At 40.3% G+C, this 23,794-nt stretch overlaps 2 protein-coding genes across 3 annotated transcripts; one reads left to right on the top strand and one right to left on the bottom strand.

The window, feature by feature from the left end:
* Nucleotides 1-212: 212 nt before the first annotated feature.
* LOC131231545 (protein PHYTOCHROME KINASE SUBSTRATE 1-like) lies at nt 213-2,829 on the bottom strand. The gene is made up of 2 exons (XM_058227765.1): nt 1,522-2,829; nt 213-1,443 (listed from the first exon to the last, which is right to left on the bottom strand). The coding sequence occupies exons 1-2, from the start codon at nt 2,000-2,002 to the stop codon at nt 431-433; spliced, it is 1,494 nt and encodes a 497-aa protein (XP_058083748.1). The 5' UTR covers nt 2,003-2,829; the 3' UTR covers nt 213-430.
* Nucleotides 2,830-11,034: 8,205 nt separating this feature from the next.
* Nucleotides 11,035-22,887, top strand: LOC131231534 (ATP-dependent 6-phosphofructokinase 5, chloroplastic-like). 2 transcript variants are annotated; one of them, XM_058227759.1, is made up of 14 exons: nt 11,035-11,193; nt 12,556-12,918; nt 13,110-13,194; nt 14,410-14,483; nt 15,229-15,340; nt 17,869-17,964; nt 18,061-18,162; nt 18,297-18,371; nt 18,677-18,817; nt 18,929-19,045; nt 19,124-19,228; nt 19,910-19,990; nt 22,146-22,274; nt 22,409-22,887. In XM_058227759.1, the coding sequence occupies exons 2-14, from the start codon at nt 12,611-12,613 to the stop codon at nt 22,574-22,576; spliced, it is 1,593 nt and encodes a 530-aa protein (XP_058083742.1). In that variant the 5' UTR covers nt 11,035-11,193; nt 12,556-12,610; the 3' UTR covers nt 22,577-22,887. The 2 variants fall into 2 exon arrangements, with proteins under 2 accessions (XP_058083742.1, XP_058083737.1); XM_058227754.1 differs by having other exon boundaries at nt 11,039-11,193; nt 12,585-12,918.
* Nucleotides 22,888-23,794: the final 907 nt, after the last annotated feature.

The following is a 23,794-nucleotide window of genomic DNA, read 5'->3' as shown; positions in this document are numbered from 1 at the left end:
TGGGGGAATCTCCATGTTTCAATTGTGGTTGTTGGATTCTGGACCACGAGAACTATTTGTTTCTATTTACATCTTTCTACCCATAATAGGTATCGGTATTTATCTTGATTTCATTCTCTCGCTATCAGTTGACAAAGTAGAAGCTCTTCTAGCTAAGGGATTTTCAAGAAATCATTATGGAATAATCGATACATTTTTCTATTCTTTTCCTATTGTCCAAACAAGCCCTGATTGAAATATGAAATTCAAATGGCATTCCTCTTTCCAAATTAAGCATGCATTTTAGCATAAGCTTCCCTGCAACCCACTACACACTTAAAACACTCTCTCTAATCTCTAAATACACTAATCATGATTAAAGCAATGAAAGCTGCATTGGTCTTAAGCAAAACCTATAGCCTCCCCATGGTGGTTCACACGTGCACATGCCCTAGTGCATGTAAAGGGAATGTGACGTGTGCGAGCGTGTAGAAAAAGCACGTTGCACGTGTGCAGAGTCGAAGTCCATTACCCGAATATCGGGCTGGAACATCGTCAATGGTGTAATGGAATCCGATCGGAGCAATCGGTGTCCATTGGATTTTGAATTCTCACACACCCTGTATGCATCGGCTGCAACCTTCACCGATTTGCTGCTCTTGCAGCCCAGCAAGGAATTGAGCTGGCGTCTCTGTGCCTCCTTGACCATCGAGGTCCTGGCAGTAGTAGTTTTAGATGTGGTGGTCGTGGTCGTGGTTGTGGTCGTGGTCGTTGTTATTCTTGTCTCATTGTCCGGTTTCTTCTTTATCAGTTCTAGGTCGTCGTAATCTGACGCCACCGAGAAGTTGGCGGCACTGGCAGTTACAACGCTCCACTCTATGCTCGCCTCACTCGGTTCATAGCATGTGGTGGTGGCTGGACAGCTGGAAACGTCGTCTGATAGCCGTCGGCTGGAAAGTGGGTAGGCCTTGCTAGTCAGGCTCTCGATCTCAAACAAGTCCGAGCTTGAATCGCTCCCGAGATCATTGTCAATGTCACTTACGCTGTCGCCACCACCAGTGCTTGCCGGGATCTCCTCAATTCTCCGGCCAGTGTCCGAAGTAAACATGGTCAACCTCCGGAGAGGTGAACTGTTGTCCTTTGCCAGGAAAGGGGACCCAAACACGTCCAGTGAGATCCGCGCCTTTTCTTCTCCTTCTAACTGTCTTCCAACGGTCACATTTCCCGCCATGTGATTCAAAATGGGGAAAGTGAAACAGTCTTCTCTCTTGAATCCAAAACCACCCGTTTCAGCCATCCGGAAGCCCATCTCTTCCCTGCACCTGAATTCGGGATGGCTTTGAATGTTTCCAGCAGCACCCAACAGATTCCGGCCTATTTCAACCGGTTCTTTGATGATGATCTCTGTGCTTCGAGGGTCCTCAAAATCAACAACTTTCTTGCAATGGCTGAAATCTCTACTCTCTGCAATCTTTTCATCGATATTAACAGATTTCTTACCAGAACATGAACTGCAGCCAAAGGTGCTGAAAAATCTCTTACCAGTCACCTGTTTCTGCGCATTTGTAGGTGGGTCTTTTTGGAATCGTGGCAATAACGCAGTTTGGCTGTTTCCGCTCACCTCCGAACAGATGCTTGGTGTTCCTGACTTGAACATTGTTTTTGATCGCAGCAGATCAATTCTCCCCTCTTTCTTCAGCTCTCGCCTCCCACCTTTCTCGGCACTTGCCATGTTCTCGCCGTCCATTCCTCCCCTGAAGTATTTTTCCGCATCAAAGATACTGATTTCACCGTCTGGATTATATTTTCTACCAAAGCTTATCTGGTGGAAAGACTCTGCAGCGGTGTTCACAGCAAGAGGTGGGGGACGAGTCGACTCAGCATGTTTTAGCGCGAAAGTCTCTTCCCCACTGCTGAGATAGGAAGAAAATGAGGCATCGCGGAGATGGATGGCATTATCTTCGAAGCCAAAGCTTTGGGAAATCCTGGTATTGCATGCTGATGTTACCGTGACAGTACCCATGGAGTTTGGGAAGAGGATTATATGGAGAGATTCTAACTCTCCGAAATCAGGCCTTTTCTACTGAAAAGGGGATGCACCCAAAATAGGATATCTGATCAGGAGATGCTTGAGTCTCTAGAAGAACAGAGCCTTCGCAGAAACTGAGAGAAGAAAAGGACCCAAGACAGGAAATTTGATTAGCTGAAGGTTGAGAAACTCTGGAAGAACCAGATTCTTCTACAGAGTGAAGAAAATAGAAGAACCCAAGAGGAGGAATTTGATTTTTATAAGCTGGAGATTCTTTAGAAAAAATTGGAAGGCCTCGAGGAACAAGATCTCTTCCAAAATGAAAAAGGACACAAACTCCCGTGAGGAAGTTCCGAGACTCTTGAAAAACCTGGTCTATGCAAATGGGAGAAAGGAAAAAAGGAAGAGCCAGAGGGACTAAATTCAATTTGACAAGCTCGAATGAGATCTGCTAGAGGAGCCACCTCAATTTGATTGAAGAAGCTTCCAGGAAACTCTTTGATGACAGGTGAAAAAAGACCCAACAGAAGAAATTTGATTTGAGCTTCAGATGCTGTAGAAGAAAAGGGCTCTCAGCTAAAGGAAGGGAAAGAAAAAGACCCAAGAGAGGGAGTTTGAATTGAAGGAGTTTCTGATAATCTTAGAAGAAGCACTTCTCATGAAAATGAGTATAGAAATGGGAGATATATATGTATAAGGTGGAAATGCATTGAAGGAATTTCAGTAAGAAGAAATCTCCACTTGAGATTGGTGCTTGTTACTGAGTACCAGCTCCCTGTAAGTTTTGTGGTAGATGGGACATTCCAAGGGTCGTTTGAATGCCCGTAAAATCCTTCAGCTGTAAAAGGTTTATAGGCAAAGGCATTTTAGGGACTGTTTGGATTCCCTTGTAAACCCCTTACAGATTACCCGGGCTTTTAGGGCCCGTTTGGATACCACCAAATAAGTTACTTTTTCTACTTACAGCAGTAGATAAGTAACTTATTTGAGATAAGAAGTTTTGGTTTATGATCAATTATAAGTAAATTTTTTTTTTTTAATACTTATAGTAACTTAATCACTTTATCTTAATAAGTAGAAACCAAGATAAGTTACTTGAGGCATAAGTAGCTCATCTTAAGTAACTTAAGATCCAAACGCCCTCTTAGAACAATGATATTAAAAAAAAATCTTAATGCTTTATTGTGTTTTAGATTACTTGGTAATCCAATTATAGAGAAACAGTTACTATCCTAAGGATTTAATAGCCTACCTTTAAAAGTTTCATCGATCCTAAGCCACGCTCACCAAGTCTCTAATAAGGGACATCGAAGATCAGTAATTTCAGGACTGTTCAAGTTAAGGAATAACTCATGAAAAGGACAACCTAGATCAGAGTGCAAGCGGCCACGGTGTGAAAATAACTACTTGGATAAACAGAGTGAAAGCCGCCACGGTGTGAAAATAACTACTTGGATAATCAGAGTGCAGCAGCCACACTTTAGAAAGGGTTACCTAGAATAGAGGCAAAAGTGAAAACCGCCACTGGAACTTGTTCCATCGATCCTAAGGCTTATGGCGCATTGATTAGGTTCTTAACAGAAACTTCTCTATAAGGGGGTTAATTGTAAAAGCTTTACAAGAGTTTACAACTTCAAAATTTACTGGCATCTTAATGTGAAATTATTATTATTTTAAAAATTTTCAAGAACGCTGATTTTACTTAATAATGTCTTGATTTTTCTGAATTTCCAAAAAAATGTTTTGCAACAAGGAAATAACCAAATTACACGTGTCACATTGACACATTTGATACAATGGGGTCTCTCCATCATAATATGATAGAGGTACCTTCCACGGGGTGGACGATGACCGTACATCAGCCAATAACTGTTTTTGCCTTTCTACTATCCATTTGAAGGAGATCATCTGTTTCGGATTTTAACCACGGTCCATTGCGGTGTACGGTAGGCGGGTCTCTATCATGTACGACAGAGACAGGTCTACAAGACTACAGCATCATTTTCCTTGCAAATTCATTTCAATGTATGCCAATGGGAAATAGGGCGCGCTTTCGTGGTGTGGACAGAAGTGGGGCCCAAGTGATCTGTTCAGGACATCCAAACCGTCCATCAGATTCGTGACCTCAAGTTACAATTGGTCCTTAAAATCAGCCCGATACAAAACACAGGTGGGCCACACACAGAACAAGTTGAGAGCGGACGCCTATGTTTATTTGAATAGGGGGCTAACATGTAGTGTATATGCAACCCAGGCCATTCAGACTCTTCAATTGGCCTGGATGAAGGTCAGGCATAAAATTAGGTTGTCTTGCAATTCAGACCCTTCCCTTCTTGTTCACTCCTGCTGTAGCCCAGCTGAGTGTTTGATCCTGTTGATTTTTGTAAACCTAGGTGTAACATGATCTTATGCATCTGATGGACGGGATGGATGTCCTGTATACATAACGTGGGCCCCACATCTTCCCAGTACCACTGGAGGCTTCTCCTGGGAAATTAGCACCCCGGGATCCCGTTCACTGAATTCCGGGGACGGCTGTTAATGGGCCATCTTGGAGCAGGCGAGCCCAGTTGAAGCCCACCAGCAGAGCCTACCCAGGGCCTGAGCCCGACCCGGTCCTCAAAGTAAAAGCTGGCCCACCATTTTTGAGTAAGATCTGGTTGTTTAGAAAGCTCACACTTCCATGCATAGTTGTAACAGTGTGTCGGGTTGGGCTTCTGGTCAACTGGCTCAACCCACTTTGAGGCGGTTCATGACAAGCTAAATGGTTAGCAAGTGGGGCTTGGGATAGAACTGTGACCCAGCTAAGTAAGTGGGCTGGGCTTTGGTTGAAGCTTACCTGCATCACCCACCCATATAGGTTATTAATAATGGACTAAGACAATTGACCCTACCGACCCAAAATTCCTAAAAACAATAATGAATAAAAAGTATCGATGAATTTTTATTTTTCAATGTTTGAATTAGGGCTGCACACGAACCGAGTTAGCTCGGTTAGCTCACTGACTTGACTCGGAAAAGCTTGATTCGACTCGGTTCGACACTAAGTTCTAGCTGAGTTGAGCTGATTTTTTGAGCTCAAAAAAATTTCGAACCGAGTTCGTGCTTGCCCGAGCTCGACTCGACTCGGATCAAACCCAACTCAAACCGAACTTGGATCGAATCAATTCGATGACTCGGTTACTTTAATATTGATGTTGCTCACCAAGTGTTTGATGAAATGACTCAACGAAGTGTGACTAGTGGCAATGAAGGTATGTATATGAAATAAATATCCTTTTTTTTTTCTTGATTTTTATATTGCTTAGAAGGTGTTTGATGAAATACTTGTAAAACCACTGCTGCTGTTTCACATACAGTGAGATTTTGAAGGTGCAATCCATGTGTTTGTGAAAATGCTGCACAAGTGAACTCGGCTCGATCTTGGCTTGAACTCGACTCGAACTGGCTTGAGCTGTTGACCAGACCGAGTCGAGTTCAGGCTGGGGTCAGTAAGTGGCCAAGCCGAGTCGAGCTATGCCCAGCTCAACTCGGTTTGACTCGTGTACACCTCTGGTTTGAATGCATGCAACTGTAATTTTTTTTAGTTGTAAACACATTATGCCTAAAATGAGTTTTAATTGTAATTGCTTTACATGCTATTTTGTTTGACTTTTAAGTGGTAATCTCTTTACATGTAAATATATTGTGTATTTGGCCAGCCTATAAAATGTATGCATTTATACCATAGAGCTTGGGTAGTGAAATATCCAAAATTTGCAAATCACATAAGAAAGACTAGATATTTTTTAAGCCCTAAGAAAGCATTAAAGCATGCACACACTTAATGGATTGAATGTCTTCTATAACAGTGGGCCCCAAATGCAATCTAAAAGTTTTTAATAGTGAATGTCTATCCTTCCCTCTATTTGATAATGGATGAGCTATTTGACACCGAAGAGCATCAAGGGAAGTACATGATGGATAGATTGGATGTACCATACATCTTATGGTGAGCCGCACATATCATAATTGTATATTAACTATTGTGTTCTAACATGTATAATGCATTTTTAGCTGTAAAGACTTCACCTGTAATCTAAAACATGACTTTTTATCAGGTTTTAAATTACAACTAGAATTTGTAATCTCTTTATACCTTGTAATCCCTTTACAATTTAAGGACTTAGGCACCCAAACGACCCCTTGGCCTTGCATTCCATTTTTAAACCTGAGTTGGGTTGTGGCAATTGTGTCAGAACAGTCAAGACCGACCCGTTTTATCCTTAAACTGAGTTGGGTCGTGGCAGATTTGCATCAGGTCTATCGAGTCTGACCCATTTACAATTAAATGGACCAGATGAAGTTGGGCTTGATAAATTTTAAGTAGTTCAGGTTGAGTCAGAAGGTAATTGGGCTAGAATTATCTGTCCATTTAGTAATTAGGAGGGCTAGGGCTGACTCTAATCTGGCCCATAACTGACCTATTGCCCCCTAACCATGCATGACATGTGACAAGAATGCTCTTAAAAACCTAAACGTGCTGGTCCAAGCCAATGGGCACTTACAAATGATAAAGGACTTCAAGTCCCCACACGTGTGGATGAGACACGTGAGAAGAATTCTCTCTTTCATTTTCTCTTACTCGCCTAAGCCTAGCTGCACTATCAGATGGGCTTATATTTTTAGGCTTGGGCTTGGCCATTTAACTGATGTTTCTGTCCAAACTTTTTGAGTGAGGCCAGGCCCAAGCCCATGGGCCAACCCGGCCCACCAACAACCGTAATTTCAGGTGAGAGGTGTTTTCCACACAGAGCCATATCTGCCCATTGGCTCACGTGAGTCCTACACGTGTTGAAAATACAACGGAAAATAAAAAAATAAAAATTTCATTATTACAGGAATCTTTTCTGCTATTTTGCCTGAAACAGAGGAATCCTCATTTTGTTTTCAAGTCCCAAACGTGTCTTACGTTGGTTGCTTCCCACAAAATCTCCTCCAAACATGGAGGAGCTATATAATACTCTGGCTGCCCATGGTGCTTGATAAGCGTCCAGGTAGAAATTGTCCACATGGCATGCATTAACTCAAATTAAAGTGACTAAATTATAGAACCCACTGTACCAATATAAGTATTGGTTTAGCAATCACAACTGATTTATGGATGCTTGTTTCTAGAAATAGAACAATTGGATCTTTTTCATTTTTAACCGTCCAATAAATGTCCACTAATCCAATAGCGAGAAAATCAAATAAGTATAGTTCTTTGTTATGATATATCTAAAGCAGGCACCACTAATTTGAACAGTTTAATTTGACCTCCTGTTGTATGTAATTTGTTAGTGCCTGCATATCATCCATCATACTCTGCTAGAGTATCAAAGTTTTCTCTATTTGAATTTTGACACTAGAGAAAATCACGTCATGTGACTATTAGAACCAAAAACGGGAATATGGAAATATTTCATGTGCTAGAGTAATCTTTTGAGAAAAACGTTGATGCTCCCGATGGAGTTGGACCATCCATATACTTGTACATAAATGCTGTAAAAATGGGACATAGGTTCCTCAATCTGAACCATCCAAATGATGGGCCGCATTTGAAATGTAGGATGTGTTCAAATTCTAAATGCCTGTTGTTGAATTCATGACTATTTCTTCATGAGTCATCCATTTGATTGGCTCAAATTGGGCATTTAACAGTATCGATTCAATATAAATTTTGGGCTATGCTCAATCTAGAATAAGGCCACAATTTGAGTGGTTTTGATTTAGTAGGAGTCTGTTCGATGGATCTTCAAGGGCAAAATTATTCCAACCTGAGGTTTTGGACAAAGACAATCGTCTAGAACTGAGAAGGACCTCTACCTCAAGGCCCAGATTCTACGGCCTAAGTTCAACCCCAAGACCTATGGAGGGTCCAGATTGCAAGCTAAGGAACTTGGCCATAACCATGGCTGCTACAGACTCTGTCCACCTTGTTGCATGAGCTGAGCTAGGTTAGGCTAGGCTGACCAGGCCTTTAAGCTACTTCAAGCCCAAGTTCATGTTGAAAAGATATTGGGCCGAAAATCAGGCCTTGACCCAAACATAGATTTCTTATGGATTATCTCAAGTAGGGCTGTTAATGGGCTGGGCTTATTCTCGGGCCCTCCAGCCAAGCTCGCCACTTGGTTAGACCCAGGGCCAGATAATGATCAGACACCGTCCTGGTATGAAATGGAACCCCATATCTACCAACGGCTGGGGATTGATCTAACTTTCAGGCCCACGGGAACATTGAATACCCACCACACACACAAAATCCCTCATGTTTTAACTGTCCACTTGCATGCACTAATTATACAATTTGGATTTTCCATTTTCTCTAATATTTAGTTACTCATCTATGTTGGGCCCACCAGATGAAAGGTCTGATCGTCAAGGTGGGCCTCCTGCAGTAAAGATCGGGCAAAACATACTTTGGACGACCTTTCGGAATACTTGATATTTCATTTTCCCTTCCGAGAGGTAGATAGACCGGTGCACATGTCTGGTACCTTCATTGGATGGTACAAACCATTGGTTGGTGTGCATGGTCAAGGATCCTGGACCATCCAATGACTGGGCACACATAATAAGCCTTATCTCAACATTGATTTGATGTAAGTGCGTACCACCGAATACCACCTGTTTTGGACGGCCAAGAAAGGTCGAGATCAGAGAAAATCTTTTCAATGGCAGGGTTGCTACCATCTACTTAAATGGTCCTGACGTGCACTGGATCAGCTTCATTCGCTGTGGGAAATGAGGTGTACCAGAGAAATCGTCGCATGTGTAAATTCACACATCTAGCCACACATTTATAGAAAATCCTAGCCGTGTCAAAGGTGAATCACACCATGAAGATTACTTTCCATGAAAATCAATCCGATCCACTCATTAGGTGGGCTACACCTGTACATTGACTCATATCATTGGCTGACCGTTGATTTTTTTCGATGTGGCCTGTAGATGAGTTGATCGGCCTTATTTTTTCAACACCAGGGCACTTGTAACGTAGATAGATGCCTCTAGAAGGTTCCGATTCTCCGGTCCCACCATATTATCTCCCTTTAACAATATACCACACCTGCACACCTGCAGAACTTTTTCAACCGCACAAAATGCGATAGTACAATGACTCGCACGTGCGCGTTCCCGTTGGTATCGTAACCCAACAGCGCACGTTAGCATTAGCAGGAAAGTAGGAACCGCTACATGACCACCGCCCACGTGCCTACTACCAACTCCCTCTAGAATTAGGAACTCATAGATACTCTGACCATGGTATCTTCATGCACATGCACTAAGATTGTACATGTGAAGAAGAAGAGACGTTTCAACTGTTCAACACCTGGCATCAAGTTTGGGTAGTTCGATAACCCAAAATTAGATTGTTTGTAGAATATTAACCTCTGATTTACGAATATTTATTTCCTGAATCTGGACCATTAACCTCTGATTTACTCAACCGTCCATACATTTCAACCAATAAGGCCATTTTCAACATTTTAGTATCATATATTTTATTAATGAAACCATCCAGATTGTTGCAAAGATTTGGACGGTTGGATCTGAGTTACTTTTGAACACGTGTGTAATTTATGAGTGTATGTATACGAAACATAAGTCCGCCAGAGTATCAAAACATTTCTCTAGTGGAATATTCTCTCCGTAGTCCAAATTCCAAAATAGTAGGCGACTGAGATGGTGGGCCCCAAAGTGAGTTGCAGTTCTCGCTTCGCTCCGATGAAAACGATATGAACGATCGTTTACAGAGATGCGTGTGTTGCTCGAGCGGGTAGGTTGGGAACTACCCGCGTTCACAGATGCCAGCGTGGCATACGAGTGCAAGATCCAGCCGTTTACCAGGTGGGACCTGTACATGTTGGCCAGGCCCAAACCAGAAAAGCATTGATAATTTGAGCGTGTGAGAGAAATGCAACGGCCGGTTCAACAATGAACTGAAGGTGTAGTTCATGTTACACGTGCCAAAAAGCTAGGCTGAAAAGGTTATCAGGTGGGACACGATGTAAGTATATTGTAATATATTTCAGTTATCCTAACCATCCAACTTCTTAAATACGTGATCGAATGATGATTGGACGGACCTGATCTTTGGAAATTGTAATATATGGCATGTCTGATGCGGATAACCATTTCATTCTTTACTCGCGCGAATCCCCCTATTATTCTCCGTTGTTTTAACGCTAGAAAACTGGAGGTGCTGATATGATGCGGTGGATCAGGAAGAAATAGAGCAACGTACGTCAATCTCTCCACAGTATACGTGGCAAGGTGGGGTACCAATCGGTTCTGATAATATGATGGGACCTATGATTGATGGGTTAATTTTAAAACTTCATACCAATTAGACAATTGTTTTTAACACTTTTCTTCACTTAGTTCACAGAATAATCTACCGTTAAATGTTTTCATTTTTTACCATTGATTTCAGCTCAACTAATCGGATGGATAGAATCATCCAATACAAATTGGTTTAAAAAAAATTTCGATATACAGTATATATAACTATATAACGGCTAAAAATGACAAATAACTCTCCCACGTGTCCAATAACTTTCCCACGCTCTACCATATTCCAGTGCTGCTGGCTCTATCATATCGTTCAACGATCTAGAAAGCAGCCATTCGATCTAGAGTCATATTTCAACGATCCAAGCTGTTTATATTAGGTGGGATACTATGAATGGAAGATAGAAGAGAAAGTCTACTATAATGAAATATCTCAACCCTTGCTTGAATATGGACGGTTTATTTTATCCATTGATAATTTTTCATGAATAAAACGTTCCAATCTTAAATATCATTTGAATAACATCCATCAACTGTCAGTTCTATCATATGAATGGTTTGGATCATTGAAAAAATGACCTTAAAACCAATGGCTACACTCCTAACGTAAAAAAAAACAAAACACATCGGGATGTACCGTAAAAACCCTCAGCCTAGCGGTAGCAGTCGTATGAAAACGACAAATCCCGAGATTGAACCCAAAAAGCCTCCGTTCCGTTCCAAAGCTGCCTGACGAAAACTCCCACGCTTGAAAAAAGCTCTTAAAAAAAGCTCTCTCTCTCTCTCAAACTCAGAACAAGATCGTCGAATACCGACCATAGAATTCTTCTCCCATCAAAGATCCACTCCGTCTATTGTCTTCTCTAGAGGTGACCATCGGCCTTCTCTCACGAATCTTTTGCTATGAATTGTTACGCTACCAAAAAGGAACTTTTTATTTTTATTTTTTTAAAAAAAGTTGGCTTCTTTTTCTTGTATTTTATGTTAGTTTCAAAGATTCTCATATCGAATCTGATTTTAATATTTCTTTCAAGAAATGCCGTGTTTAATCTCTGATTACGATGCTGTGTTTTTCGGATCCGAATCGGTTGGTTTTCGTCCTTTGAATTCTTCTCTTCTGGATCGTAATTTGAAAATTTTCAATTCATTCTTCTCTTTTTGCTTTTGGGTGTGTTTTGTTGCACCAAATTTCATTAAATATTATGAAAATTTGAACTAAAATGGACTGATTTATCATGAAATTAACCAAACACACACTTTTTTTAGTCCTTGAAGTTGTTCTTGTATGGCTGAATTATTGAAAAATATACTCTTTTTCTTGTAAGGAGAAATGCTTAAGCGATCTGTGCAGAAAAAGAAAACATAAAATAAACAATCAAGAGAAGATACAAACATGCTGATGTTGCATACTTGTATTAAATCCGGGCCGTCCATCTGGCATGGTCCGCTATGACCATGCACTGTTCCAAAATTAGGCTGGTCCACTATCTAGCAGGCCATGTCGTGCGTTGAATTTAGAACATTAATCTCTTTTCCTAACTGTCACCATTTCTCTTTTCATATGCACGCATCGCCTACTGGATGAGTAGACTAGCCTGATTTTCGAGACAGGGTGTGTTAACCATAGGCCCCACCTGATGAATGGCCTCAATCTTACAGACATGCGTTGCAATTGGGCACACATGCTGTGAAATTATGAATAGGCTCTTTAATCCTCACCTGAATCACCTAAGCATTTCTCTTATTGCAAATTGAAGTTTCAATTTAATGATGATACGGTAGGTGGTCCACTAATTGGAGCCTTTCATTTGGGGCCCCCCACTGTGAATGGTTCACAGTACAAAAGTCTCATTGTTGCATGAAGCTGTGGGCCCTGTCATGGACTGAAAATGAGTGATGTGTATTAGAAGGCGAAACGTTTCTATATAGCCAACACAAATGCCAATTAGTTGGATGGTTAGGAATGTCCAATAGGTACAGTTTTCTTGGTGGGTCATCTATAGTGGGGCCCATTGAATGAATGGCTATGGTGCCCCATGTATGCCAGAGGTCCTGAAAACTACAGTTTCAGGCAGTCCCACTAACTCCTGAACAGGCTCTCTTTTATGTTTTTGGAATGGAATTTCTGTTTGCTTATTGTTTGAAGTCCCCCCCTTTTTTTCCCCAAAATTTATTGATTCTTAAGCCTCAACGAGCATTGATTTTTTTTTTTTAATATATACTTATGACAGGATATTTGCTGATTGATATTACCTTGAAGGAGTAATTGGTTCAGCTGATTAAGGAATGGCCTTTGTTTCATCGATCAACGGTGCTGGTTTAATCAACCCGAGGCTGGATAGTTTGCATTTGAATGTAGACCATTCTCTGTTTAATTTAAAATTTTCGAGATTCGGAAGATCTGATAGATACACGAGAAAGAGATATTTAACCACAGATGTTAGAGCCGTTGTTGCAAAGCCAGAAATAGATTTTAAGGATCCAGATTGGAAGAAGCATTTCCAGGAGGATTTCGAAGAGAGGTTCAATTTGCCGCATTTGAAGGATGTTTTTGACCTTAAGCCGAGGCCCACCACGTTCTCTCTCAAAAGCAGGTGATTTCGCTTCCCCTTTGTCTGCACAACCATGTTCATTGATCTAAATGAATTCCTCCAGATTTAACTAAAAGTAGTTCTGCTCATTTGATCCCAATCGATGCTGCATTTCTGCACTGCCAACTCTGCTTTAAACTGTCGTCTTCTACTTTTAAGCTTTACTGTGGTGACGGGAGAATTTGGCTTTGCAGAGGTCCTCAAGTAGTGAATGGTATCAGCGCACCAGAGGAGAGGCGGAATGGTTATGTAAATGATGATGATAGGGCACTTTTAAAGGTGAGCTATTGTATCTTCTTGAAAATGGCTAAATGCCACAACCCTGTTTGTGGGGAAATGTCGGTTGAGCTGAGTCTAGTTTAACTGAACTCATCACCCGCCAATTGTTTCTTAGATCTGGAGTTTACTTCAGTTGTTGCAATAGTGTTACTGTCCTATTGCTACATTGTATTTGCTGTCAGTTGAGTACTACTTGTACTAATTACAGCAAAAAAAAAATAAAAAAATAGTATGTTAACATGGGTCTTATATATGATACATCGTTTCAACCATGTGTTAAATTCTAAAGTCAACCGTAATCAAGTTAGTTTAGCTTGATCAAGTCAAGCAAGTTTCAACTTTCCGCAAATCAAAGGTTTATAACCGAGGCTGATCAAGTGCACGTGTAAATGACAGGACACCGATGTGTATCTGATGTTGATGACTCTTTCCATATTTCATTGACATTGGCATAAATTTGTTAAGGAGTCAAAATAAGAAAAGTCTCGTCTTTCTTTCTACTTAGTTGCAGGAACCTCCTACACAAGGTGCCACTCCTTTGGGTCCTTACTCATGCCTTGGTGGTAGAGTCACAAGAGTTTCAACACGAGGTCATGGGTTTGAGTACCCATTGTGGTGAAATCCCAGTGGGGTGTGAGTGCGTGTGGGTTTTATACTTGTGCATCTGAGGGTTTTTGCATGCCCCTATTTGATTTCCTCACAAGAAAATTTAAGGGCATATTTGGTAGATGCCTAGAAATGAGTTCATCTCATTTTAGTTAAACGTAATTATGTATTAGAGATAATGATTATTGGTTGTCAAAATTATTTTTAATCCTTACTGAAAAGAGATACAACTTCAAATGCATAATCGCAATGAACTAAAATGAGATGAACTCATTTTTAGGCATCTGCCAAACAGGCCCCAAGGAAACTGAGGTTCTCATTTTTGTTTGCACATGTGACATATCCAAATTGGGAATTGCTAATTGAATGGCTTGCACAAGTGAATTGTACATGAATTATTTTGTAACTTAAAGAGCCAGGTGCAACATGTGTAATTTTTAAGTGCCCCCTTGGCAATCTTATCCCAATTTAAAAACTCTACATAAACTTTATTAGTGTCGGGGTATCTGATAAGTGCACTGAACATGCTGTGAGCAGAGGAAACATTTATTTGAAAAAAATAGCTTTGAGTTGAATGTATCAAAATGTCTAAGCACATGTCTGCATCAGGTTATAAAGTTCTCTTCACCAACTTCTGCTGGAGCTGAGTGCATCGATCCTGATTGCAGCTGGGTGGAGCAATGGTATTGTTCTTTTTTCGCCTCATGACACTGTCCTTTAGCTTCATATTGGTGTCTTAAGCAATCACCCGCCAGTTCTGTTAGCATCCCTTTGTAATTATCTTTTTGTTCAGTAACTAATTACCAATATAAATAGTCTCGTTTTTTAATGCAAAATGATCTTGTCTTTGGTTTTTACGGAATTTGCTAATGACCTTATCTTGGAAAATTACGAAACTATGAACCCATCATAGTTCTAAGACTCGCTGACTTGACCTGTAACTTAGCTGAGCCAACTCAGTTAAGTGAGGTTTCAAGCTGAGTCACTCAGCTGTGGAGGTGGTATTTATTGGAAAGTTGGAAACTAAAAATACACAGGGAACGAAAATTGAACTCATGACCTCTGTGACAGATAACACCCTCTAATGTTGTTAGATTTCTTATTTTATAATACTTATATTAAACTCTATTTAAAATATTATTTATAATTGTGAATATAATACTTTATAATAATTAAATACTGAGTTGAGTTGGGTTTAGTCTGAGTTGATCTGTCCCGAATGAACATCAATTGGAGTCGAGTTTTCGGGCCTTTAAACTATGCTTTCTGTGAATGGTTTAGCACCATATAATGTGTAGTGAACTGCCCTTTTGTTTTGATTAGGTAGAATGGTGGAGCATTCTCACTGAAATTCATGATATCATATATTGTTTTGGTTAGTCTTATTTTCAGCTCTGCTATTGATTAGTGATTCTCATCTTACTCTAGGGTCCACCGTGCTGGGCCACGTAAGCAAATATACTTTGAGCCTGAAGAAGTAAAAGCTGGAATTGTTACTTGTGGAGGGCTCTGTCCCGGTCTCAATGACGTCATTAGACAGGTGGGTGACCTTGCAGTTATTAGAACTGTTTATTTTTCCTCCACAGATTACTGTGTATACTTGAATTGTCAATTAAGTATGGATACATTCTTGGCCATTACCTGTCTATAATGAAGCTGATGATAGAAAAAGAACTCAGTTGAATATCACAAGAAACATGAATCTTCATGCATGTGGACATTGTTGATAAACATAAAATCTGAACCATGTAAGGAAAACAATCTCATACGCATGAGCATCAAACAACTTCTTGGTCTGGTTAGCTGCCTGATTTGATCATTCCCATCACAAGACAGACTAGATGTCTACAGCATACTTGTGGTCAAGCAGTACTCTGAGGGAAGAACTATTTCCTATTGGCAGGACTCAAAAAGACTATAGTGATGTTAAGTAGGAATGCACAGCCACTCATAAGCATGTTGTTGAACTAAGCCAACCCAAAATAGCTCTGAGAAGACTACAATGATGATGATGATGATGATGGCAGGAAACAGAGAGCCAACCACACCTGGAGTCTCATTTGTCTAGAATATTGATACTAGGTATCATTTGGGATGGAGTTGATATTTTCTTGGTTCATGTGTTCATATTTCTCTTGCATGCATATTATCTCCACTGATATATCTCATCACTACCAGTAGATTTCAGCACCAATATGTGTCCTTTTGATTGGTCACAAGCCAGTCAACCCAATTAGAAAACAGGGTACCATACTCAGGATGTGTAAGTCCCATTACCTATGTGAACTAATTTAAAGGTTGAATCAGCTTCTTTTCTTACTCTTCCTGGTGTCATCCATTTCTTGATTTGCATAGTGACTCAACATTAATTATTTATTGCACTTATCACTCCCAATTAAACTAATGTACATATTGCCTTCTCCACCTGCTAGTTGCCCACAATTTTGTTCTTTATAGAGCTTTTTTGCATGTATTCATATGATGCCCTATCTAAGATTCACAAATGACTTAATATAAGCCAATTAATTTCATTCTTACATGGTTATATTCAATCTCAGATGTTGGTATCCATGAAGCAGTTTTTTTTTTTTCCCATCACCTTCATCTATTGTTTTAGACTTCTAAACTAAAAGGGTTGTGGATTTATATTCCTGCCCTTGTTCAATCTAGCAAAGTATATTTTATGGTATCTTGCAGATTGTCGGGGATTTTTATTTTTATTTTTTTCTTTTCTTTTTGTTGTAGAGAAAAATGTGGTTGTCCTATTGGAGAATATATGATGGTTATAGAGAGATGCTCATATCCAATCGGTTGGATGATAAGTTACTATCCACCCAGCACATAACTTCCAACATGTGGTGTGTGTGAAATCCAACCCATCCAATAGGTTGGCCCCACCATGAGGATACCTTGGGTAAAAATCAGCCCTATTCACTTATCTGGTGGACCACACTTGTATTTTGTCATCTATCAGCCGTTATTCATTATTTTCTATGTTGTGGCCCACCTGATGAGTGGATGAGGCTGTTTTTTGAAGAAGGTGATCCTCATGGTGGAGCCAACTTATGTTGGATGTTGCACCCATATTGATGCAGGACAATTAACCACTTGCTCTAAAAGCTCGAACTGTTAGAGTATGGCGAATTAATCCCTTTATCTCATAGCCCAGGCCTCACATCTCATGGGTTAGAACCTCGGCCGAACCCCTTTCGTGGGCCCCAAATCACATGGGCCTCCCACCCCGAGTGTGTCCCAGCATCCCACGGGCTACCCCACTCGAGCCCGGTGTGAAATGCGCATTAATCACCCCTGGTGAGGAGTCTCGACCATGAGACCTCCTCCGTGGGCCGCACCCACCTCGAGTGTGCCCCTGCATCCCACAAGAGACTCCACTCGAGCCCAGTGTGAAAATGCCCCTGCATTAATCACCCCCGGTGAGGAGTCTCGAACCTGAGACCTCCCTCTCTGATACCAATTTGATGCAGGACAATTAACCACTTGCTCTAAAAGCTCGAACTGTTAGAGTATGGTGAATTAATCCCTTTATCTCATAGCCCAGGCTCCACATCTCATGGGTTAGAACCTCGGCCGAACCCCCTTCGTGGGCCCCAAATCACATGGGCCTCCCACCCCGAGTATGTCCCCGCATCCCACGGGCTACCCCACTCGAGCCCGGTGTGAAATGCGCATTAATCACCCCTGGTGAGGAGTCTCGAACACGAAACCTCCTCCGTGGGCCCCACCCACCCCGAGTGTACCCCTGCATCCCACAAGCGACCCCACTCGAGCCCAGTGTGAAAATGCCCCTGCATTACATATGATACTTTGAAAATTATCCATTGGGTGGACGGTAAATTATAGTCCAACCTGTTGGATGTGAGCATTTCTCATGGTGCATTTAATTCGACATTTTGTAGAACTTGTCCCATGGGGAGGTTAACATGTCAACTAATATAGAACCTATACTTTCTTGGGAACATTTTAAGCAGCAGACTCTTTCTTCTGTGATGTACCGCACCACTAAGTAAAGGAGTTATTATTAACCTTAGTTTTACATGCTTTCTGCAGATAGTGATCACACTTGAAATCTATGGAGTTAAGAAGATTTTTGGAATCCCATTTGGTTACCGTGGGTTTTCTGATCAGGACTTGGCCGAGATACCAGTGAGAGTGGTTTCTTTGAGTACTTAAGATCAGTATGCATCAGTCGGATATTGTTGTTTGTATCCATAATCTCAAAGCAACCGTTGTATTTTTCAGCTTTCACGCGAAGTGGTTCAAAACATTAATCTCGCCGGTGGAAGCTTGTTGGGAGTTTCTCGCGGAGGGGGCAGCGTCAGTGATATTGTAGATAGCATACAGGTAGATTAATTTCAGTCCTTCATGGTTGGCATGTGTAATTTGAATTAAAAATGGTTGTGAGATACTCTCAACATTAATTTGCATCAAGCATGCACCAAAATAGCTGTATGATGGTAACTGAATATTTACTGTAGGCCAGGGGATTTGATATGATTTTTGTACTGGGCGGGAATGGCACACATGCAGGAGCCAATGAAATTCATAATGAGGTAATTGGTTCTCTTCCATCCGAAAATTAAAACAAATCACGTGTGATGATATCATGCTTTCTACCACGTGCATTGAGCCTTATTTGATATTTCAACAGTGATTTTATATTGTTGGATCTTTTTTATCTCTTATACAACTTGGTGGTCATGATCAACTGTTAAATCTGATTCTATTTCAAAACTCAAAAGCTGTACTTTTGCATCTACCCTTCATATTAGAATGGATTTCTAGTAAATTCTTGCTGAAAACCAGTTAGGGATGTGGTTCACTTATATGACTCATATATTACTTTCTTCGCATGCAGTGCCGCAAGAGAAGGATGAAAGTCTCTGTTGTTTGTGTCCCTAAAACCATTGACAATGACATACTTCTAATGGATAAGACCTTTGGGTTTGATACTGCTGTAGAAGAAGCTCAACGGGCAATCAATTCGGCATATATTGAGGTAACAGTTTTTACACTTTAATCTCTCTTCTCGAACTCGTGGCTTACCGATGGCAGAAAAAGACAATGTACGAATTTGACATGTTAAGTGCTTTCTTTTATGCTGAGTCAGGCACATAGTGCATATCATGGCATTGGTTTGGTGAAATTGATGGGAAGAAGCAGCGGTTTTATAGCTATGCATGCATCGCTTTCTAGTGGGCAGATTGATATCTGTTTGATTCCTGAGGTGTGTGGGATTAACGATGCGCTCTCCATTTTCTTATACTCTCTATTAGGTGGTAATGGCTTTATACCCCAAATGTAGGTACCTTTTACTTTAGAGGGACCATTTGGTGTCTTAAGGCATCTCGAGCATCTAATAAGGACTAAAGGATCAGCTGTGATTTGTGTGGCTGAAGGAGCAGGACAGGTGAATGGATTCTATATTCTGCTTGATATCTGTTGGTTAGTACTACAGTGGGATTATATATATATATATATATATATATATTCCCGTTTTGGGTGCATTTGGTTGCACCAAATATCATGAAATTTCATGATATTTTGTGCAACCAAACGCACACTTAGTTAAGGGAAAAGTTTGTTCGGATACACCAAGAATTTTTGTGCACGTTTCTCCCACCATCCAATAATGGTGGGTGGGAATCTTAACACACATTTCAATATAGGATTTTGAAAATTTGCATTTTGAAATGCTCGCTACATTTCTGTCAACCATATTTAAATGGTGGGATGTATGTGTGCGGCAACCCTCAGTGCTCACTGTGCTCATTGAAGATACCCTACTTCTTGAAATTTCTTACCTGATGAGGAAAAAGTATAGACAATGAACAAGAAAGGGTGAAAAATATTTAGCAAGAAGAAGGGTGACGAAATCCTCAAGTTAGAAAATCGATGGGCTGCAGAATTTTCACCAAGTTTCTACAGTGTTATTATTGGTATTATTTTACTTGTGATTTTCTACTGTGCCTTTTCACCAGGGTATCACACGCACCGAAGAGTAGTACTAAAGAAGTTTCAAAGAATCTAGTGTTCTCTGGAAGTGTTATAAATCAGTTATATTAACGGTATATCTAATTTTGACATTCAGGACTTGCTACAGAAGTCGAATGCTTTAGATGCATCAGGGAATGTGGTGCTTGGAGATATTGGTGTCCATATCCAACAGCAGGTTAGGTTCTCAGAAATTGACACCATACTCCTTTTTTTATTAGAATATCTCTTCTGTTTTTTCTTTTTTTTTCTATCGTAAATTGAAATGCATGGAATAGATAAAGTGGTGACCTAGACACTAATATTTTCAAAATACTCATATTCTGTCTGGATCCACTACTATCATCTCCAGGTAAATTTTGGAGACAATGAATCCCAAGGCAAAAAAATAAAAATAAAAACAAAAAAACAAAAACAGAAAGAAATAAAATCCAATGATGATTTTCATAAGAACTGTTAAAACATGGATTCCAATTTTGAGTTCTTGTTTGGGTAGCAAGTGAAAATCTCATATTTCTCTCACGATACTCATCTAGTTTCTTTTGCCAAGAATCCAAATTATGGAAAAAATGTAATAATTACTTGGTGGAATTCACCATTTTCTTTGCTATCCAAACAACACAAAAAATCACACATAGAAGGAAAACCCTTTTCTGCTATTTGGCATGGAACCCATGGTTTCTAAACATGGCCTTAGGATTAGAGACAAAATACGGCTCTAGAGGAGAATGGAAATTTACCCAACAACTTGAAACCTCTCTTCCAAATTATCTTAGTCCATAGCTTCAAAAATAATGAAACACTGGTTATTAGTGGTTGGGTGCCAAAATAAATTACCATGCAGTTTCAGTCTTGTACACTTGTTTTTGGATTTATGTGTAATGTATTCCACTCTTTTCTCAAATGGAATTGAATACCGTTTCCAAGATATGAACTCAAAGCATGGCTTTGGTGTGAGAGCACAAATTCATGAAGTTCATAACCAGCACCCATCTCTATTGGACCATAACCACCTGTTAAAAAGAAAACCTGCATCATTCCCTTGATAACTTCAGTCTTTCTTTATATTCTGGCTTTGGATGCTGATCTTCTTAGTGTTTAACCCCATTTTTCTTTTTTCCTTTTCCTTACATGCTTGTCCCTCCTTTAGTGGAAGAGTTATGAGAACCAGAGTACATATATTTTGGTAATTTTTTCCTTAAAAAACCATGGTTTTAATTAAGTTGCAGCCATGCCACATCGATCATCGATTTTTAGGAAGAAACACCATGGATTGTTGTTAATTACTTCAAATTGGAATCAATGTGATTAGTTAATGATACATCATTTTGGTTATCTGTTCCCAAGTTGTCAAAATCACAGCAAATTCTCCATATGCACAGCATGAGTGGTTTTCATTACTTGCATGCTGTGGTCTGCATCGCTTTTGTACCGAATATTTTTGGTATGATACATTGACTGCTTTTTATACTGTTCGGCATACTCTGTGTGTGTGTGTGTGGGACAAAATCAAGCAGGTTCTGGCCATGTTTTCTCATATTGAATCTTTCCTGCTACTTTCACCATGTCATTTGATTTAGAGTGGTCGTCGGTTGTTTCAAATTAAAAGAATTAGGATTGGCCTGATGGCATGCATGAACCATATTAAACACCTGCAGTGGTTTATCTGCTGTCTCTGAGGGTATTTGACTGTTCTATCATGGACACGAATTTCTTGGATGTTTTCCTCAATTTAAGGGTTTCAATCCTTTGGGGGATTTAGTGGTTTCCTATAGCCTATTGTGCAAATTCACTTGGGTTTTAGGGGTCATAACATATCCTAGTGGAAGTCATAGGTGATGTTAGAGAAGTTTGCAAAATAAAAACACCAAACATTTCAGAAAACGTGAATGAACAAACAAATAAATAGCAAAAGCCTCAGACATTTACCTAGCATGACAAGCCCCATTATTATAGAATGTATTTTGGTTCAAAACCCGCCAGCACTAGAATAAAAATAAAGAGCTTCCGCATTCTTTCTGCAAACAGCTCAACTAGTTTGACCATAACCTATCTGAGTAATGATATAGATCTGGCTAGTCCAGTGTACTAATTGCCATGCTATGATTCTTGTTTTGGCAAGATTACCCATCTCCCATGTTTGACTTCTACCTGCACAGATACTCAAAGTACATATGACCATAGTCATTTGTTAGGCTTGCAACAGTACAAGTTGTTAACCATTTATAGTTTTCCGAATGTGCTTCTTGTGTGCATGAAACATATACAATTTATAATACCGATGTTGCTGTTTGATCGATCACACTGATTATAAGCTTACCATTTTCATACAGATCAAAAAGTATTTCAGGGAGATAGACTTTCCGGCTGATGTCAAGTATATTGATCCAACTTACATGATCCGAGCATGCCGTGCAAATGCATCTGATGCCATCCTCTGCACTGTACTAGGCCAGAATGCTGTGAGATTTTTTATCACACTTCCAAATCATTATCTTCGTTTCTCAAACAGAACACTTTCTTTCTTGCTGTATGTATGTATGTATATATGCAAATACATGTCCATGTTGTCACATAGCATACATGATCCATGCAGGTCCATGGTGCATTTGCCGGGTACAGCGGCATTACAGTAGGCGTATGCAACACCCACTACGTTTACCTTCCAATTCCAGAAGTGATCACATGCCCAAGGTTTGTTGACCCCAACAGTCGGATGTGGCATCGGTGCTTGACATCCACGGGCCAACCGGATTTCCTCTGATTTCCTTCAATACTGTGATTTCTTACTGAGAGAAGCAATGGCAAGTAGAGACTGAGGTTGCTGTTTGCTTTTGCCCAAGCGTGTCCGTTCCTGTAAAATTCAGGATGTTTTGATTTGGGCCATTTTTTTCGACGGGTGATAATAGCTGCACAGGGTGGAAGAGCTCAAATAAGGATCTTAAGTGGGCCAGCAGTCCTGTAATCATGTGGTGAATAGAAAAATCTTCCTTTTTATTAAACCAATAAAATGTCGAGCACAGTGGATTGATTATGTTTGTTGGAACCATAAAATTTTGGACTTGAATTCTCACACTTCTTATCTTGTTTCGGCCACTATGATCATTGCTTAAATCCTAAAATTTACTGTTTTAAGTTGTCAGATTCCTTTAGAACTTGTATGCATTGAGGTGAGTTGTCATGCCCGGGGTCACAGGCAATACACGTCCGTGGATGGACCGATCAAAGAATCACGTGGTGGGGCCCACCATTGGCCAACTGAAACCGTTTTAACACGCTTCCTGCAACAGAGGAAAACTTTGGTACGTGATACTTCGTCAGAATCTGATTGATGATACACAGGCACAGAAATATTATGGGTCCCAGTTCAGATGCATCACAGGCCAAAAATGAAACTTGATGTTTGAGCCGGAAGCAAGAATTGTAGGAAACCGAATGGATGGGGGTGGATTTGTCTGTTCAACGGCTGGATTTCCTTCAATATCTCATTTCGAATTGTAGTATCTGGTCTCCATCCTTGTCTTCCCAAGCTCTGCTTCTTTGCCTTATAATCTTCGTTACTACTCAAAAATGGTCACTTGGGCTTCATGGGACAATTCTGGGAAGCTGATTAACGGTTTGATTTTCTCTGATTACTCATCTCCAACATCAATGGTTAAATCCTAGCACTTGCTAGATCAGGGCCTTACAGGGACCATTTGGTGAGCCTGTTGTTGGCCACAACATTCACATTTATGGTGATTCGAAGCCATTCCTCGGATGGGCCTCACCATGGATGACCTTGATCTTCTTACCAAAAGATTACCCACGATGGGATGATCCCAATCGTCCAACCAATCTGGTGCAAATGTTTGGTTAAGGCAAAAACGGTTCACACTCCATTCCTGTGAAATGCTACAATTGCCATCTCATGTGTCAGTGCAAAGTGAATGTGGACCATTCTGCATTTTTTTGCCTGTTTATTTTAATGTCCAAGATTGTT

This window comes from Magnolia sinica, chromosome 2, assembly GCF_029962835.1.
Source record: "Magnolia sinica isolate HGM2019 chromosome 2, MsV1, whole genome shotgun sequence".
Classification (NCBI taxonomy): Eukaryota; Viridiplantae; Streptophyta; class Magnoliopsida; order Magnoliales; family Magnoliaceae; genus Magnolia; species Magnolia sinica.
This window is presented reverse-complemented; position numbering and strand designations above follow the sequence as displayed.